The sequence below is a fragment of the Copadichromis virginalis genome, linkage group LG19 (assembly GCF_057382275.1).
Source record: "Copadichromis virginalis isolate Kocher_CV1m ecotype Utaka linkage group LG19, C_Virginalis_male_GT1.1, whole genome shotgun sequence".
Classification (NCBI taxonomy): Eukaryota; Metazoa; Chordata; class Actinopteri; order Cichliformes; family Cichlidae; genus Copadichromis; species Copadichromis virginalis.
In genome coordinates this window covers 17,526,155-17,546,486 of record NC_140636.1, presented here as the reverse complement: position 1 = coordinate 17,546,486, position 20,332 = coordinate 17,526,155, and the positions used below count along the sequence as shown (strand labels likewise).

The following is a 20,332-nucleotide window of genomic DNA, read 5'->3' as shown; positions in this document are numbered from 1 at the left end:
AGCTAATATCCGCCGAAGGGATGTTCGACTAATGCCACTCTCCAGTGACATGCGGCGAGTGCTACGCTGTGGGCTCTTGCTGAATGAAGCTAGGACAGCCACTGATGTTTCTTCATTAGTGACAGTTTTCTTGCGTCCACATTTTGGCAAATCCAACACTGAACCATTTTCACGAAACTTAGCAAGCAGTTTGCTAACTGTAGCATGGGAGATGGGTGGTCTCGTAGGGTGTCTTGCATTGAAATCTGCTGCAATGACCCGGTTACTGCGTTCACCAGATATCAACACAATTTCGATCCGCTCCTCACGTGTTAACCTCTTCGACATGTCAATGGCTGTGAACAAAGAGAAACTTATAAATAACTCATGAAAGAATAAAGTTACGTTGAAACCAAGCACACCATTGTTTTTCTTGTGACATTACCAATAAGTTTGATGTGTCACATGGCCCTCTTCCTATTGAAAAAAACAAAAGTTGTATCCAAGATGGCCGACTTCTAAATGGCCACCACGGTCACCAGCCATCTTGAGGAGTTTGCCCCCTCACATATACTAATGTGCCACAAACAGGACTTTAATATCACCAACCATTCCCATGTTATTACGGTGTATCCATATAAATGGCCCACCCTGTAGTTTGTGTTACTGCATTTAGTCTTTGTGTGTAGAAAACTCTTACTTCACAGTCAGGTCACTTCAAAAACAGGCAATTGTTTTTCCATCAAATGTAGACCATTGTTTTTTCATTTGTTTATATGCCAGATCATCCTTCAATCTTATTGACTCTCCTGGCTGAATTGTGATGAAGCTTTGGGAAGTAATGCCTTTCAAACAACCAATATGAGCGGGGAGGAGGTTTAGAGGGGGCATAATCGTTTGTCTATATGATGTCTTGCATCACAGATTATGAAATGTTATGACTAGACCTACAGGAACAATGTATTTCAGCCCTCTGTGGTACCATTTTCAAAATGATATAGATTGTTGGTGCTTTCATCAGAACGCAATGCTGTCTGGGCCCTTCTCTGGGGCATTTGCTAGGATTTTCTTGTTTCTCCAAATATGAAAAACATGTTGAGTTAATTCTTACACCATGACTGGCCACCCATCCTAATACTTAGAATGTGTTTGGAATAAGAATTTTCCTGCACAGAGCTTCATTTTCCAAGAATTCCCTCAGTGTCACTGAAAGATGTAGAGGAGTTGAACTTATTTGAGAAGTAATGACGGTCACTGCAGGTAATGTGCACTTTATTCCAACGTTTACGGTGTTAGACCCAAAGCAATTCCCTAGTATCCCGTTTTCAGAACTGACTTGTATATGGACTGATGGGGCTGTTTTTATGGGTTTATAAAATGCTGTTGAAGCTTTAGTGTGTTTGAAGCTAAGCTTAGTTATAATTACTAACTTTAGTTTAAATGCACAGGTACCAAATTGCTTCTAGCTGAACTCTTGCATCGGCATGCAAACATGTTACCGCGCTGAAACACTGTCTTCCATTAGTCTCAGTAACTGCGTGTGGATGGATGCTTTTTGTTAAAGGGTTTGATTTTGGTTCAAAACTGAAATTACACCATCTACTGCCACAAAATGTTATTTCTGTATTTTCTGAATGCTTGCCAAGCAAACATTTTGAAGCTCAGTAACCCTGCTGGTGATAGATTCTCAATATCTAGTTGTGGTTGAAAAAGAGTTCCAAAATGAAAGTTGTGAGGACGTCGATCCTCCCAGCAGCTCCTGATGTTTCCACCTTTCATGTCATTGCTGATGAAGATTCATATGTTGCTTCTTTGTGCTTGTCAATTTATTTTTCCCTTTGTGTCATTGTCTTGTGTTACATTTCCCAACAGGTTTCCTGTGGTCAGAGTTGCCAGGAAAGTTTCTCTTGATATTCACCTTTTTCTCTCGTTCCACTGGTTTGTTAGGGAGATGAAGCGCAGGACTGTCACCTTTCTTTAGACAAAGTTTAAAGTTTGTTAGATGAAGGGGTTTTGTTTTGTGTTGGGGGTGGTGTTGTGTTGTCTTTGGCTCTCCCAGAAGCCAATTTATGCATAGTTTCTGACATTGTGGCAATAAATAATTTCCAAACGACCCAAACAGCCTACTCAAGTTTCTCCATCTAGTATTCTGTTACTTTCCGTACCAACAGATCCATGTGGGGAATGTAACAATTTGCATCACAGGGTCAGTAATTCAGGTAAGAGAGGTCACTGTAACGGGCCAACGTATAAAGTTCACCATGCAACAAATGAAACAGAATTTAGATGCACATAAATGTAACTAGTGTAACAGTGTTGTTTCCATTTAAAAATGCTAGTTTGTATACATGCAGACGTTGCAGGGCCGTCAGCTCACTTTGAATTTCCTGTTCTGTTCAATATTTCAGAATTTGTTAAGCAACGCTTTATTCTACATCAAAATGTCGACATCTGCCTGTTGTTTGTTTTTTCCGTCCATGCCATGACCAGCTTTGACCTTTGAACATTTGATGGAAATCAACAGACTGCCTGAATTTTCTGAATGAATGGTGAACGATTGGTGCAGAATTAGACATGGCTTTTGTCAAACCCAGACAGCGAGCTGATGAATTTTACAGTTCTTTTTCTAACTTCGCTCGGTGTTTCACTATGGGAATCGCCTCGGCGTGACCAACTACGGAAGCTCCAATGACACCACGTCTGTCTATGACAGACCTGTCGAGCCGTGCTCAGGGCTCCGCCCCCTCGTACTAACACGGCCGACCAGCTCCTCCTAACTCATTCTCGCTTTCTTCCCGTGAGAAACTACTTTGAGCTCCCTCAGCGCATCCAGGCTAACTTGATTAGCTGCTTAACAGTTCTCAGGCGTCCCATGTAGGAGTACGTCGCCGAACGCAGTTTTTCCGGTTCCAGTTTGGATCGTGCTGAGTAAGTCCTTCGAAAGAAGTGTACTTAGAGTTGCACTGTGGAACAGCAACCGCGTCAGGCGAGCTGTCCCAGCGGTTCCTGGTTTTAGTTAGCGAGGTAGCCGACGTTGTGTGACTCGGGCTAACGCGTTACAGCGAGCTGTTCGTTCAGTGTCCGGCTAGCATTAACTTGTTAGCAGGCCACGAACCACATTAGCGTCTCACTAGCATTAGCTTGTTGGTCGACGTAGGGTTCGGTTAGCATTAAGTTGCTAACGATATTGGCTAGCGGAGTGCAGCTAACGTGTCACGACGAGCTGACTCCCGCCGCGACTAGATCGGATTTAACACCCGTTGCTAGTCCTAGCTACTTACGGGCTAACGTGTCGAGACGAGCCTGGTGTAGCCTAGTCTCACCCCTTTCCGCTAACCATGTCTACGGCTCCTACTCCCGCCAAAAGGTCGGAGCCGAAGGCTAAAGAGGCTGCATCCCGCCCGTGCCCCGCATCATGCGGTGCCACCATCTCGGGCAGGGACCCTCATCCAATGTGCATAGTCTGTATGGGTGCCAAGCATGCTCAGGCTTCACTGGCGGACCCTCAGGGATGCCCACACTGTGCTTTGATGCCAGAGAAAGTCCTGGAAAGGAGGCTGAGAGTAGCAGTAACGAACAGTCAGGACCCCTGCCTGTCGGCTGCTACTGCTACGAGCGATATCCGTCATCCGCGAGCCTCCACAAGCTGGGCGGACATGATGGAAGAAGAGTCCCCGCTCATGCCCCCATCGTTCGAGGACCTCCTCGATCAAAACGTGGGCGAGCCGGGTGGCGAGGACGCGGAGGGCAATGCAGACTCCGACCTCCTCGACCTGGAGGACATGGATGAGGAACAGGAGGATGACTCTACCTTTCCTCCCCCAGCAGTCCAGGCCACCGAGTGGGGCTGAAGTTGCACCCCTGGTGGACAGCAATTTGTACGAGGTCTGTAAACGGGCTGCTGCCAAGCTAGGCATCCCATGGCCAGCCGCCCAGGATGCCGAAGGGGCAGAACGCGACTTGTACGACGGCAAGAGGCTCCCACCAGCCTTGCCGCCATCAAAGCAGCTTCTGCCAGCAGTCCCAGCCTGCATGAAAGAAATGAGTCGCTATTGGTCAAGCCCTTTTAAAAGCAAGCTTCCGACCAAGGGCTGCTCTAAGCTTGAGATCCAGGGGATGGGTGAACTGGGGCTGACTGAACCCCCAGCAGTGGAGCCTTCAGTGGCGTATCACCTTCACCCTAACCGCAGGGCAATCTCAGCTTCTTCTAGCATTTCTTTGCCCAACAAGATAGATCGCCTCACGGCATCTATTTATCAAAGGACATACAAATATGCTGCACAGTCAGTGTGCTCGCTTAATGCAGTCACACTGCTATCAGCATATCAGGCAGAAATTCTGGAAGACATGGGCCGTCAGCTTGACTCGGGTTCCCCGAACCCAGCCCTCTGGGATGAAATCTGCGTGGTTAATGATCTCATTCTTCGCTCCTCCAGGGGAGCAGTCCAAGGGTGTGGTCGCGTTATGGGCCTTGCAGTCTCGGGTGAGAGAGCCTTGTGGCTAAACCTGTCAGGCCTGGGTGATGCTCAGAAGGCTGAGGTCATGGATGCAGCCTATGACCCAACCAAGGGTCTCTTTGGCCCAGCCCTGGAGAGAATGAGAGAAACAAGCACCCGCAGAAAGCAGGAGGGTGAAGCATTCAATCTCTGCTTACCCAGAAAACCTAACTCTCAGCCCCAGCAGGTGCCAAGAGCTGGCTTTGCAGCAACAGCAGCAGCTGCGAGAGGGAGACAGAGTGGGGTCAGAATGCAGAGAGGAGCAGGAGGCCAGCAGGGTGCCCACCAGGCCAAGGTAGAGAACCGAAGACCTTGGGGCAAGCATTCCTTTGCAGCAGTTGCTGCAAAGAACAAGCCGTCACACCCCGGAGAGGGGAAAAAGAAGCGGTCAGCCTAGCACACCTGCAGCATTCTGTGTCACCCCTCTTTTCTTCCCCAAAGAGAAGGAAGGTGTTAGAAGGGGTAACCAAATCACTCCAAAGTTCAGGGTCTCCGGAAGTTTCCAGTTCACCAGGAGCACCCTCTCAGTCTCCTCCTCCAGTTCAGGGAGGACAGACTTGTGGACAAATGGCGCAGTGTCACCAAACACTTCTAAGCACTCTGTCTGTGTCACCAAGCACTGCCCAGAGTCACCAGACACTTCACTGTGGTTTGGGGGTAACAAAAGAAATAAAACGTGCATTTCTGCAGCCAGGCAGTTTGCCAAGGGCAGAATGTCCCCCCAGTTTCAAAATAAAAACAAGAGAAAATCACTGCAATTTGTCTTTGTTCCCAGCGGGGGGAGCTCACGCTCTTCCCGAGGGGGAGAGCCCCAACTCCTTCCGGGAGACAGGGGTGACGTCACGCTACCGCTTCTTCAGAGGCCCGCTCGCAGCGCGGCTGGAGCGGTGGCGCGCATGCGCAGTTCATCCCTGGGTCTTGTCAACCATTTCCCATGGTTACAGACTACAGTTTGCGGCAAAACCACCGAGATTCGGCGGAGTGTTAGCTTCTGTGGCCAGTCGCGATTCAGCGAATGTGCTGGAGGAGGAAATATCCTCCCTGTTACACAAACAGGCGATCGGAGCGGTTCCGAGCGAAGAAGCTCAGCAGGGCTTTTACTCCCGCTATTTCCTCATCCCGAAAAAGGACGGAACGTCGCTCCGTCCTATTCTGGATCTGCGTGTGTTAAACAAGCATTTGAGAAAGTACACGTTCAGAATGCTCACACACAAGACGCTTTGTCGCTCAATTCACACAGGCGATTGGTTTGTTACAATCGACCTATCAGACGCATATTTTCACATCGCCATTTATCCTCCACACAGGAAATATCTCAGGTTCGCTTATCAGAGCGTAGCGTACGAGTTTCAAACTATCCCATTCGGGCTATCCTTAGCTCCGAGGGTGTTCAGCAAATGTGTGGAGGCAGCGCTGTCTCCGTTAAGGAACAGCGGCATCAGAATATTTTCTTACATAGACGATTATCTAATATGCTCACGATCGCGCGAGCAGGCGATCAAAGACTCCGAGGTGGTGGTGAATCACCTCACGGAGCTTGGGTTCACTATCAACCTGGAAAAGAGCCACTTGGAACCCGCACAGTTTACAGAGTATCTGGGGCTCAGAATAGACTCCATCTCTTATCGTATCGCACTTTCAAAGCGGAGGATCGCATCCTTCACTCACTGTCTTTCCCGTTTTCAGCTGGGGAAAGTCGTGCGGTTCCGACTCTGTCTCCGCCTCCTCGGCCTCATGGCCTCGGTGATATCGGTGGTACACTTGGGGCTGCTTATGATGAGAGATTTTCAGCGGTGGGTCGCTTCTCTGCAGCTGTGCCCTCGCCGACATCTCAGTCGTGGTGTAAAAATAACGCAACCGTGTATTGCGGCTCTCCGGCCCTGGAGGAGCCCGACAGCTCTCGCGGCGGGGGTACCGCTCGGGGCAGTATCATCCAGGGTGACGCTGACCACAGATGCATCCCTGTCAGGTTGGGGTGCAACTATGATGGGCAGAGCAGTGAATGGCGTTTGGTCACAGAGACTCACTCTGAATCACATAAATGTGCTGGAGCTCCGCGCGGTGCTCCTAGCCTTACGGCATTTTCTGCCGTATCTCCGGGGTCAACATGTTTTAGTGAAAACAGACAACTCCACTGTAGTTGCTTATATCAACCGCCAGGGCGGCACCCGTTCCCGGCAGCTACACAGGTTAGCCAGGGAAATAATTATGTGGAGCAGCACTCGGCTCCTCTCCCTTCGGGCAACTCACGTGCCGGGAATTCTGAACAGGGGGGCGGACCTCCTGTCCAGAGGAAATCCACTGTTCGGAGAATGGAGGCTTCACCCACAGGTGGTGGAGCAGATTTGGCAGAGATACGGCCGGGCTGCCGTAGATCTCTTCGCCTCGCGAGAAAACACACAGTGCCCCCTGTTTTTCTCCCTGTCAGACGCACACGCGCCACTGGGCGTGGATGCGCTGGCCGATCCTTGGCCAAAAACTCTGCTGTATGCTTTCCCTCCCCTCAGCCTGATCTCCCCAACACTTATCAGAGTGAGGGATCAGGGGCTGTCTCTGATTTTAATAGCTCCACGGTGGCCATCCAAACACTGGATAGCAGAAATCATCCAGCTTCTGGTGGACGAGCCATGGCCACTCCCCATCCGCAGGGACCTTCTGTCTCAGGCGCGGGGGGAGATATACCATCCCCATCCAGACCAGGTTGCTCTCTGGGCCTGGCCCGTGAAAGGTGGAATTTGAAGGCAGCAGGCATGCCTCCGAAGGTTATTGAAACCATTCAGAATGCCAGAGCCTCCTCCACCCGTTCCATTTACAGCAGTAAATGGCGTGTTTTTGAAGAGTGGTGCCATGAAAAGCAGATTATCCCTTTTCAGTGTTCAGTGGTGGAGCTGTTGTGTTTTCTTCAAGACTTGCTGGACAAAAGGAAAGCTTTTTCCACTATAAAGGTCTATTTAGCAGCTATTTCAGCCTGCCACGTGGGGTTTGGTGATAAACCTGCTGGGCAGCACCCCCTTGTAGGTCGCTTCATGAGAGGAGCGCGTCGAACGCTCCCAGTTTCTAGACCACTGGTCCCTTTATGGGATCTGTCAGTCGTTTTAGACGGCCTCTCCCACCACCCCTTTGAGCCTATTGGGGCAGTGGGGTTGAAGTTTCTCTCTCTTAAAACCTCTCTGCTGTTGGCTCTAACCACAGCCAAGCGAGTTAGTGAATTACAGGCTCTGTCTATTCACCCCTCTTGTCTACAGTTGGCCCCGGGACTCACTAAAGCACTCCTGAGGCCTAACCCAGCCTTTGTCCCTAAAGTGTTGGAAACATCATACAGGTGCCCTACAGTAGAGCTCCTAGCTTTTCACCCCCCTCCATTCTCTTCCGAGAGGGAGCAGAGGCTGAACACTTTGTGCCCTGTCCGGGCCTTGGGGACTTATGTTGACAGAACAGCTGGATTCAGGAAGTCTGATCAGCTGTTTGTTTCCTGGGCCTCCCTTCACAAGGGCAGGCCCGTATCACGCCAGAGACTAGCTCATTGGATTGTAGAGGCCTTAGCTCTGGCTTATAGCTGTAAGGGCTTGCAGGCCCCCCCGGGACTCCGAGCACACTCCACTAGGGGTGTGGCCACATCCTGGGCGTTGTTCAGAGGTGTATCAGTCCAGGATATTTGTGCGGCAGCAAGCTGGGCTACGCCGCACACGTTTGTCCGGTTTTATCGGCTGGATGTTGCACAGTCATCCCTGGCTCAGACGGTGCTGGATTCTGGTGCCTCAGGTTCGACCTGAGATCCTGGAGTAGCACTGGAGAGTAGCTTCGGGAGCTGGCGCAATCCGGGAGTGGGCCATATCTCCCATAGTGAAACACCGAGCGAAGTTAGAAAAAGAACGTTGGGTTACTTAACGTAATCCCTGGTTCTTTGATAACAGAGTGAGGTGTTTCACCAACACTTCCCTCCTTGCTTAGGCACGGAAAGAAATCTGCTTGGAATGAGTTAGGAGGAGCTGGTCGGCCGTGTTAGTACGAGGGGGCGGAGCCCTGAGCACAGCTCGACAGGTCTGTCATAGACAGACGTGGTGTCATTGGAGCTTCCGTAGTTGGTCACGCCGAGGCGATTCCCATAGTGAAACACCTCACTCTGTTATCAAAGAACCAGGGATTACGTTAAGTAACCCAACGTTACAGTTTCTTTTAATGGCAAAATGTTTCCAACTGTATACTAATTCCAGTTATTGACCCATTATTGGGTCAAAACCTCTGCTTGTTTCAAAAATACTTATTTAGGCTCCTCATCTGTATTTTGTTAGTATTAATTATAAGTTGTTAGCATAAACTAAACCAAAGTGGCCAAAATTATTTTTTAATATTTCCTGGCTGCTAGTATCTTGGTCTAAACGTAGTTTGTGTTTAGGGATATAAACATAGTTTTTTACCATTTTTCAATCTCGTCATATGAGCCGTATCGTTTGAAGTGCTACAGAAGGTATTGTTTGACAGTCTTTTGCTTAATCAAAAAGGTGAATAATTTGAGATGGCTGCTTGTTTGATTTCTGTTGATATTTGCAGATAATGATACTGAACAGAAAGAGCGTTAAATTTGAGCTGCACTGCATTCAGTTTTCAGATGCTTGAAGGTTCTTCATCTACAAAGAAAGAGAAAAAGCGTGAACTGTAACGTCTGTGCTTCTTTGATCTGGCTGACTGTTGTCATTTCTGTCCTCAAAGTTAGACTTTCTGGCACAACTGCCTGAACTTTTGTGTATCTCTGGTTTCATAAGGTAGAAACACTGAACTGAAAGAAAAAAATCCTTACACTAAGGTTTCACAATGTCAGGCAAAACCAATTAACCCAAAACTAGACCAGTAGAACGGGGTGCACAAATGGCACGTTGAGAAAAGAGGATTAAAATGTTCATTGTCTACGTAATTGCTCTGCTTGGCAAAATGTCAATGTTCTTCTCAACTCCAACAGACAAAATCTGGAATTGCTTTGCTGTACAATGAGGAGACCAACAATACCTATGATGTCTGCCTGAAATTGACCAAAGAGGTATTAACCATACAGAAGCTGGATGTGGTTTGCACGAGTGGAAGTGAATCCCAAGTAAATGTAAGTGCACCCGAGGCCTCCAGGCTCGCTTTTTGTAATTCATGCCGCATAACTCCAGCATACTTTTCAATGTTCACAATATCCTTTTGCCAATAAGAAACTCCCACTTTCTAAAGCACAGAACTGTTGTACTGCGAAGACAAGCGACCGGCAGTCTGGGCTTAAGCATCAAAGTAAGCAGATAAGTTTTGAGACTACAGTGGAAATGAAAGGCTTTGGGTGGCAGAGATGGCTGTTTGAAAAAGCTGTTTTGGCAGCAAATTTTACCACCCATACTCAGAAATGCACATCCTCACATCTTTCTCTCCTGCTTTTCAGGGAGGTGCAGAGCACAACGTGCCAGTGGTTATTTCAAAGATTTTTAAAGATCAAGTAGGTAAGAAAGCATTTCATCTCACTACTTTAATGTGGCTTTGGAAATGGTTTTCAGTGCATCGTTGAGTTTCACGGTTCAAAGTGATTACAGACATAATAAATTATTATTATATTGGTACTTAAATTGACAAGATTTGTCTGTAAGATTTAAAAAAGTCTTATAGTTTGATAGCATCCTTATACTTGAGCTGTTTTTACACATGCAGTGCTTTTGATGAACTTTTTTGTTTTTAGGAATTCACCAAAAGAGCTGCATGGGAAGAATGCAAAGCCCTGAGTGTGTGTGATGTTGGGTTTTGCTTGTTCAGTTCAGATAATTCCCAGCCACAAACCACTCTGCACTACGGGAAATATCTACAAAGTGCCCAAAGTGGATTATTTCCTGCTGTGTGATCCATGTGAGGCAGGATAGTTGCGGAAAATACCCCCATCTGATTCTTAAAAAATTAGCTGCACAGCATGAGTTTGTACTGAGTTTTAATTTATCAGGACGCACTGCAGTACGTATAAAGCCATTTTCACATGTGAACGTCAGAGAAGTAAAACACAGACGCGAATAATCAGTTTGAAATCTGACACACAGAAAGTCATCTACAACACATTTAGGAAACGTTACAGAACATGTATGAGACAACTGCACAGCTTTTTGATTGTATGCACAGTTTTTACATGGTGCATAGACTGTATATAAAAGATGGATGCATAACTTGTTCTTGAAGCTTCAAGCTGTTGTTTTGGCTGTTTTTGTTTTTTTGTTTGTTTTAAAAAAGATGACAAAAAAGGTCAAATGCATTTCATGCCCATACAGTAGCACTTTGTCAATCACAAGGCAGCCATGCCTCCATCACACTGTATTTTCTAAACTACTCTAAATGGGACCATAACTTTAAAAGTGAATGCAGTGTTGTATTGAAGATGACTTGATGAGATAATGAACTTATTATGAATATGTTCACTGAGAAGCATGATCATTCTCCCCACAGAGTATAAAATCTGGCTTCTGTTTGTAAACAACCTCTAAGGTCGTGCAGATCTGAGGCGCCTCAGAACCAGCTTTGCTTCATTAGGACACTGCATCCAACGTTTTTATACAGTCTATGATAGGAGTGCATTAAGCCGTTTCAAAGTTTCCTGCAACTTTTTCCTGAATCTAAAAGTCTATCGTAGCCTCTGTTGTCATGTCAGATGAACCACCCTCCATGTGTCTGTAAGCGAAATAACAAAAACAGCTAAATTACTGGCTGATATGGACACAACTATTTCTTAACTGATGTTCCAGAACTGTGGCCTGCCGGGCTGCGATGGTAAAACACAGATGAGATGGTCACAGTTGCTGCATGTGTTTTTGTCTGGCTATAATGGTGTGAAAATGGAAATGGGACTGAAAATTTTATTTAGAAAGAGGTGAGAGGCAGAGCTGCCGATGCTTGCCGCCTCACCGTGCCGAGAAAGCGATTAGCAAATGTAAATAAATATTGGATTTTTGTTTTTGTTGTCAAGATTGTGGATTTTCGTAATTATTTTTTCTCTGTGTATTCAGTGACTTTTTTCCCCTTTCCCCCCGTGATCAGAAAAAATGAAAGCTCTGCCGGAAACCCCGTTGTCCCCGTTTACTGCACCCAGCTGCACGAAACACCCCCTAAAAACCGCAAACAGCTGCTCTTTGATTGCTTTAAAAGGTTGTTAAAGTAAACTTGACATGACGGGTTTTTTCCTTTCGTTTCAATCGAATTCTCAGCAACTCTCAGAAAGAAAACATTTTTTATTTATGTGCACCTGCTGCGAGGCACAAAGTAAAAGATGAACTGTTCTAATCTCTCACAACAGCTCATCAGTCCAATAGGGCAGTTAATTGATGATAAGTGAGCATGAAGTGCTGTGGAGAAGTAAACCATCGCCAGATTGGAAGAGTAATATGATCATGCTGTTAACTAGATGGAAAATACTTTAATCATGTCTGTCAGTTAAATTTTAAGAATTGATGACCTCCAAGTTTCCCTGCGTGAAGCCATATTAGAGCATCATGTGAGCGAATCATTTCCCGGTAATTTTTCTTTTTGCCCACGCGCTTCCTAATACTTTTTCTGATGCGAGAAAATCATGTCTTGATATCCCGAGGACGTTAAGAGCCCTTTTCACACAGCTTTACGAATCTTTTCACAACACAGCTCTCATTGTTTCCTCCTGTGCTGCTGCAAATGAGTTTATTTCCTGATTAGTTTCGAATTTCATGCCTTCCTGTGTTCTTTCTGTGAGCTGTAGGATGTTGTCTGAGATTAGACGGTTGGGGGGGACACTGATTGCCATTTCCACCACATTACCGTGTATGAAATGAGCAATTATTTCATAATGTTTTCATTAACCTCTGACACTCGACGATTGACGCTCTGCAGCCGATCAGACGGGGAAGCTGTTCGTCGGGGACGCAGTGTTGCAGGTCAGTATCAGTTTCTGACTTATTTGCTTGGATGCTGGTTGGGGTCACGACCCAGCGGGGCGGCTCTTTGCATCTCAATTTCGCTCACATTTTAACGGTTATTAATTTGAAGGAATGGTAGCTGAATCTTTTGAGCTATATGATGTTTTTCAAATGAATCATTCAGCATGTGATTTAAAAAACAAAACACATCATTGCTACAGGAATCACTCAATGTATGTGTTTCTATATTTAAAAAAATATCACCAATGAATAATAGCTGATGGTCCTTAGAGTGGTAGTCATTAGTGTCTAGTGTTTAGTAATGCTATTCATTTAATCTTTTTAATAAGTTAATTTGAATCCGTCTGGCAGCTTTATTGGATCTGCTGTTTATCTGGAATATCAAGTAGGTTCAACGGACAGCAAAGCAATATTACCATTCATATTGAAAATGATTACGAATAATAATATGAATAGAACTGCCACTGCTTCCATCTCTCACCGCTGTTTCATATGTATTTGCAGTGGCTTATTTGAAGTGTCACATTGTAGAATATTGCATCTGTTTGCCTGGATGGCAGGAGACGAACAAATTAGGGGCTGGTGCGTAAACTTTGCGAGTCATGGGGAGGCTCAGGCTGGACGACTGTTTTTAGGGGAGATAATCTGTGAAATGAGTTTAGCTTAGATTTAAAAATAAATAAATGGGGAAAAAAGCTGAATAAAAAGATATATATTTATATATAAAGGTTGTTTCTCCAAATTGCAGCAGATTATGACAGACTTTTATAAACTTTAACACTGTGTCTCTGTGTCTTTTCCCGTCTTGTTGCAGTTTTTTGTATTTGTACTTACAGTTTTGCATTTTACTTTAAATATATTGATATTTGTAGGAATTCTGTTTGGTGATGATTGGTGTTTTTCTTTTTTTCCTGTCTTGGAGATAATTTCCATCTGCTTTTATTCTCTTTATAATGATTTAGCATCTTATTTGATCTTATTTTCACTTCATATTATTTTGCCTCTGTAGCTCAAGGCATTGTGTTTTGGGGTCAACTATACACTCACTGGCCACTTTGTTAGGTACACCTTTAGACGCTGAGAGAGAGAGAGAACACTCCTTGTTGAGGTCAGAGGAGAATGACAAGACTGCTTTAAGCTGATAGGAAGGTAACAGTAACTCAAACAAGCACTTGTTATAACCAAGCAGAAGATCACCTCAACATCAATGCTCAACATCTCCAGCCTTGAAGCAGATGGGCTACAGCAACAGAAGACCGCACTGGCAGTCCTCACTGGACTGGCTCACAAAAACTGGACAATAGATCTCTGGAAAAACATGAAAGCATGGATCCATCCTGCCTTGCATGAACGATTCAGGCTGATGCCAGTGAATGTACTCAAATGGACTCCAGTCACCAGATCTCAATCTAATAGAGCATCTGTGGATGTGCTGGTATGGGAGACTCGCATCATAAATACGGAGCTGTGTGATGCTGTCGTATCTATATGAACTAACATCGCTTAGGAATGCTTGCAGCACGTGGCTGAACATATGCAATGAAGAACTGAGGTAGCTGTGAAGGCAAAATTGGGTTCTAACATGGTGTACCTAACAAAGTGGCTGGTGAATTTATGTTCTGCTAACTTGGCCTGAACTGGGACTTAGAGAGCTGAAAGTCACCGTAGCCTTGCAAAACATTTTTTGGTCATAACTCAAGAAACTCCCAAAACACATAATTAGTTTGGATTATGAAAATGTTCTTCATACATAAATATTAATCACTTTAGTGCAGGAGCTGTTATTCTGGACCTGGTAGGCCTGTCCAGAACTACACCGAGGTGACTAAACAGCACATCACCCTGCGAGTCATATTCTAGAGATGGAGGCCTGTGACACCTCTGACCCTGTTAGTGAGAATACAAGTCCTTAATAGTCTTATGTTAAACTAAATGTTTGTGTTTCATCTCTGTTTGTTTCTTTAGGTCAATGGCATTAATGTAGAGCACTGTACTCACGAGGAAGTTGTGAGTATTTTTGTATTTGACTCTTGCAAAAAGCCAATACCCTGCTCCATCTGCCCATTACTCTTCCATCCATCCTCCAGGTGTAACACCAAATCCCGCTGTTTATCAACAGGGAGGTGCGCCTCAACAATCTGAGTTGTCATCTTGGCAGGAGGCTGTTTTTCTTTTCGTTTACACTGTGACAAATTGAAAAGCCTGAAAAAGAGTCGATTATTATCAAAGCCTGCACAGGAAGTGAGGGTGCCAGTATGCGGTGTTCCCCCCCCACCCCCCTTTCTTCTACATTCACAATTTCTTTCTTTTCATTTTGATCAGTTTCCCTCTGAAACAGCATCTTCCTTTTGTTAAATATCCCCTCTGCTGTTTGCGACCATCCCTCCATCTCACCCACGCACACGCACGCTCTTCCTGTCTGCCATATCTTTTTCCTCGTGCAGCCTCATACAGCTGTTCTCTACATTCACCTCCAGAGCGTCAAAACATATAATGAGCAGTTTCTGTTCAGAACGAAATCCAGCACATTTAATAGCAGCCTGTCACACTGTCGGCGCTGACAGATGCTTGGGCTCAAGTAAAAGGGCTAGCATATAATGCAGGAGAGGATGGCAGATATGCATCGAGGGCATGCACAAGTGACCTTGCGCTTTTCGTTCATGCGTCTCATTTGCTCAAATTTTTCATTTATTTCATCAGCTGCATGGAAGAAACAGATTTCATCGCATTAAACATATGTTTGCTGTGACTGCATCTCTGAGAACATGTCACTTACACATCAGATAATGAGACATTCAGAGCGTAATTACTTTGTCGTGTCAGCTGTCACTTTGCCACCGCCTGTCACGAGCGAAAAGCCGGCCTTCCAAATCTGCCTTTTGATGATTCAAGTGGAACCACTTCAGCCAGGCTTTAACTTCTGATTTAATATTCCTCACTCATCTCCCGCTACATTTCATTTGCTCAGGCAGCATACAGCTTGACATGAATGTGGCTTGTTTCATTTATATGAGATTAAGTTTTATCTCGCTGTATCACTCGCAATCTCTCCCCCTCGCTATCTGTATCAATCTCTCTCGCTCCCGCCAGGTTCACCTCTTGCGTACTGCGGGAGATGAGGTCACCATCACTGTTCGCTACCTGCGAGAAGTTCCATCATTTCTAAAACTGCCTCTAGGTAAGCGCACGCTGATCGACGCCGTTTAAACCGGCTATAAACTTTATTGCACTGAGCATTCTTAGCAAATGAGAAGCGAACCGCTTTTATGGAAAATTGTCTTTTTGCTCAACTTGGTGCTTTAAACCTGTTCGATAGACGAGCGTTCATTTCAGAGTAATAAATTGTCATGCTCGGTGGCCCGAGGCGAGCAGTAATGTCAGAAACACCCAGAGCTGCACTTACCTTCAGCAGCTTGAAAAGATGAAAACGGAGACACTAAAATCATCCAGGTGGAGCCGATAAAAGGTGTGGAGCGAAGGATGTAGGTGAGAGCGGTGAGAAAATGATGGCAAGGAAGAAAGCAACACAAACCAAGCCTCAAAGTAAAGTGTAAATTTGGCAATTTATTGGAACACTGTGCAATACTTTATCATATACTTAACATCAGAGTGAAGGCGGGTGAGAAATGTCTGAAAACATGTTTGAGTTCTAACGTTTCATTTAAAAACAAAAACAAAAAAACAAAGCATTGCATAATAATAATAATAATAATAATACATTTTATTTAAATAGCGCCTTTCAAAGCACCCAAGGACACTGTACAACAGATAAAAACTGGAAATATACACAATGATAAAAATAGAAGATAAAAGTTAAAACATACAGCATAAATGTCATTTTAAATGTTTTCATGTTATTAATATGACAGGCAGCATTTTAGTTTCCCACCAAATTACAGTAAATCATTATCTTAACTGCCTCCCCTTTGCTTTCATTTCTGATACCAGTCAAAAAACATGTTTTTACACAGAAGTTTACATTTGTTTTTTAGTGTGTCATAAGAAAATAAAGTAACAATATAGTAATTATAAATAGATGTTTTTCACATGTGAGGCCCATGTAGATGGCTAATGAAGTGCTGGACAACAGAGCGAAGAAAAAATACAGGCCTGCAAAAGTTTGGTTATTTTAGAATTTGTTTACTTACTAACAGATTCACTGTGTAAAACAGGAGAAATATGTGCAAGCGTCAGAGCTCAACACTACAAAAGTAAGATTGTCTGTTGTATATCAGGACCGTGTAGCTGTGGTTTGATCTAATTTCAAGGTGGGGCTGTGGTGATGTCATTACTGAAATTCAGAAAAGGCAATAAACAAACAAACAAACAAACAAACAAAAACAGAAGGGCTGTTGGTGGTTGGATTTTGTAGCGCTGAAAACAGAGCCAGCAGGGATGGCAGGAGTCTGACACAAAAAGCATTTTTTCTTGACCTCAGCTTTAATTGATTAGTACACCAACTCAAATTTGATTGCTAGTTTCTCTGATCGTTTTTTTGCTTTGCAAAAATCCCCAAACTGTGATAATTGGAAACTTCAGATATAATTGGTTTGTTTTTTTGTTGGTTTCCTGTGCTAAAAATCGAAATAATCGAGTTTTGGATTGAATGGGGGAAACAAAGATCCCGTGACCTTCGTTTGGGTTCAAGTGACATTTGATGAGCACTTTGTCTGATGTTTTGTAGAGAAAGGATTTTTAAAATCGCCTGTCCCATTGACAGTTTCACTTCAGTTTTCACAACAAGTAAACAACCCACCAACTGCCATCACATTTAAAATTCAAATACTGCTGCTCATGTTTTTACTCTCACTTTCTTAAAAAAAAGGTAGTGATATTTTAGGGCATATGCTAATTCTCTTTCTTCCCCAGAATTGGATAAAAAGATTGATGCCACTCTGCAGGCTTTATACGCCAGACAAACAGCTGTTTCTATTTGCTGTATATATTATGTGTTAAAGCACTTTATACCGTTGTTGCCGGTAGTTGGATTTTCTGATCTTCAGGCAAATTCAGGCTAGCTGTTTCAATCAGCTCTGCTGACTTATTGTTGGGGGTTTCAGGTGTGTTTACAAATGCAGATAATTTAAAAAAACTAATACAAATCAGATGGTCGTCGGTGGTTTTGAGATGCAGATCATCTAGTTGAAGGACTGATGAGCTCATGCCATCTGTTTACAGTTCACAGAAATCTCTACTCGTCCAATCTGTGCTCAAGGTTGAGGTCACATTTGTTGTTTTATGGTCAATAAAATTTAAACAAGGAGTCTCGAACTCCAAGCCTCGAGGGCCGCTGTCCTGCAGGTTTTAGATGCATCCTTGTTCCAACACAGCTGATTTAAATGGCTAAATTGCCTCCTCAACATGTCTTGAAGTTCTCCAGAGGCCTGGTAATGAACTAATGACTTGGTTCAGGTGTGTTGAATCAGGGTGATATCTAAAACCTGCAGGACAACGGCCCTCGAGGTCTGGAGTTCGAAACCCCTGATCTAAACTGTGATAGATCATGAGCCGGATGACCTACTACAGGTGTGCCCAACTCCAGTCCTCGAGAGCTACTGTCCTGCAGATTAATGGCTTGCTATCATGCCTTTGCCAAACTTGATGGCACGCTGAAGAGGTAATCCAACCATTTGATTCAGCTGTGTTGGTGTAGGGATACATGTAAAAGCTGCAGGACAGTAGCTCTCGAGGACTGGACACCCCTGACCTACTATATCCTTTGACGGTCAGATTTTTGTGATTTATCTTTTAATCCTAAATTAGGCTAAACCTACCTAAGCTCTTGGTCCATTTTAAAGGAAGGATAAGAAACTGGTACTGATTTTATCTCCTAACTCTTACAAATAAAGTTCTTTAACTGTAGTAAACACAGCTAATGCATCAATGTCACAGTCTGTAACTTCCTGCATTACATCTGGGCCTTTAGATGTTGACAGTTTTGTGTTTGCAGCGAACACTCAGACTGCTGAGCCGCTAATAATTGTTCTGCTATGAATTAGCTGTAAGCAAAATGAATGAATGAACCCCATGCAATACAAATGATTTCAGTCCCCACAGTAAACACAACAATCACTTTGTACAATTTATCTAATTACGAAGAGCACACAGATGTAGAAAAATAATTAATACTAACAGGCACGCATGAATATTTATAGCTCGATAAATCGCCACATTCTCCGGAAATCAAAGTGTGAGCGCTTTGAGAAATCCAACCTTTGTATCGTGCGGGTGTGTTAACATTCATGGGAAGGCTGCAGTGCAGAGATGCTCAGGTTTTTAGCTGTAGGCTGTTTGGCCCCGTGAATTGTGGTTTTTGTTGTCTGAGAGTGAAAAGGTTCACGTTGTATTCTCTCTAAGCCGGCCTTTGTTGTACCATGGCACAAATGACAGGCAGGAAAGGCCAGGAGCTGCTTGCCACACTTTACAGAGTGTGACCGAATCAGAAGGCAGTTCCTCCAACGCCAAGCTAATATCATATCAACGAGCAGCATTTGTCTTTTTGGATTCTGCCTGTGATCTATGCTGCATGGCTAAAGGCAGGGCAGCAGAATAACGTCAATAATAACCCTTATAATTTAAGACTACGAGCTAGAACATGCTGTTTGAGGTTTATGTGCAACTCATGACTCGCCTTTGTTTCCAGATGAATTCAAATATTGATAGAAAAGGTGAGAAGTTGGATTAAATCTTTAACAGTGATTCTTCAAAAGATTTTTGTAAACATGAATCATTCTGCTGTTTGTTTCAGGGTCTCCGGGGCCAGATCACAGTCGAGTATCCTCCCCGCTGTTCGACAGTGGTGTACATTTAAATGGAAATGGAAACAACACAGTAAGAAACACCTTTTTGATGTTGCACATGAAAATGTGATTGGTTTGGGTTTGATCTCTTTCCTGCTTAGTGCCAGGGTCTTACCAGCTTCTTACAGGTAACTGATTCTTTCAAGTAAAGCTACAGGTTTAAAACACTAAAGAAAGTGAATTATCTGAGAGTAGTCAGAATCAGAATCAGAATCAGAATGGGTTTATTGCCAGATGTTGAGGTTTACAACATTAGGAAATTGCTGCGGTGCTTCAGTGCAGACAATAAGAATTAAAGTGCTATGTAGAAAGAAAGATATGTGCATGAGATATACATGAGATATATACATGAGAATAAGAATTATGAGTGCTACGTAGAAAGATATATACATGAGTGCAGGTGGTGATCAGTGCCAAACATGAAATGATGCAGTAACACAGCGTAGGGTCATGTGCAGTGCGGTGATTAACACTTGAAAGATGAGAGTGCTTTTGGATCTGTGCTTCTTTTGAGGTATCCCTTCAACTTTGGCTTACTTTAGACATGGGACGGTTACTGGTGTCAGACAAGCTGCCACACATGCCAGCTGAGAGCAGGAAACTGAGGCTCCATTTCACACGGGCTCAGCAAAATTGGGCAATAGAAGACTGGAAAAATGCTGCCTGGTCTGATGAGTCTCAATTTTTGCTGCGACATTCAGATGGTAGTGTCAGATTTTGGAGTAAGCAACATGAAAGGATGGACCCATCCTGCATTATCAGGCTGGTATTGGTGTAATGGTGTGGGGGGAAATTTCTTGCGGCACTTTGGGCTCCTTAGTACTATCTGGATATCATTTAAACGCCACAGCCCACTGAAGTAATGTTGTTGACCATGCTGCTAACTATCCTCACAGTGTACCAGTCTTCTGATGGGTGATCCCAGCTGGATAACGCAACAGGTCATAAAGTTCACATCATCTGAAACTAGTTTCTTAAATATATCAGTGAGTTATCAAATGCACTCAAATGGCCTCCATAGTCACCAGATCTCCAATAGAGCGCCTTTCGGGTGTTACAGAACAGCGGCATGAAGAATTAAAGCTTTTCTGAAGTTAAAAAGGAGTCCGACCTGATATTCCCAGTGTAACTAATAAAGTGGCCAGTG

At 44.3% G+C, this 20,332-nt stretch overlaps 1 protein-coding gene and 1 pseudogene across 2 annotated transcripts in view; both read left to right on the top strand.

Annotated features, from left to right (window-relative positions):
• sntg2 (syntrophin, gamma 2) overlaps positions 1-20,332 on the top strand; it is a 112,434-nt gene that overhangs the window by 24,031 nt on the left and 68,071 nt on the right. For both annotated transcript variants that reach the window (XM_085442535.1, XM_085442534.1), the window contains exons 2-8: positions 9,433-9,570; positions 9,687-9,743; positions 9,889-9,946; positions 12,339-12,382; positions 14,351-14,392; positions 15,476-15,563; positions 19,134-19,216. In XM_085442535.1, the coding sequence (XP_085298661.1) occupies positions 9,433-9,570; positions 9,687-9,743; positions 9,889-9,946; positions 12,339-12,382; positions 14,351-14,392; positions 15,476-15,563; positions 19,134-19,216 (510 nt within the window). The remainder of the gene's footprint in view (positions 1-9,432; positions 9,571-9,686; positions 9,744-9,888; positions 9,947-12,338; positions 12,383-14,350; positions 14,393-15,475; positions 15,564-19,133; positions 19,217-20,332) is intronic.
• LOC146685888 (uncharacterized) lies at positions 3,306-4,872 on the top strand (annotated as a pseudogene).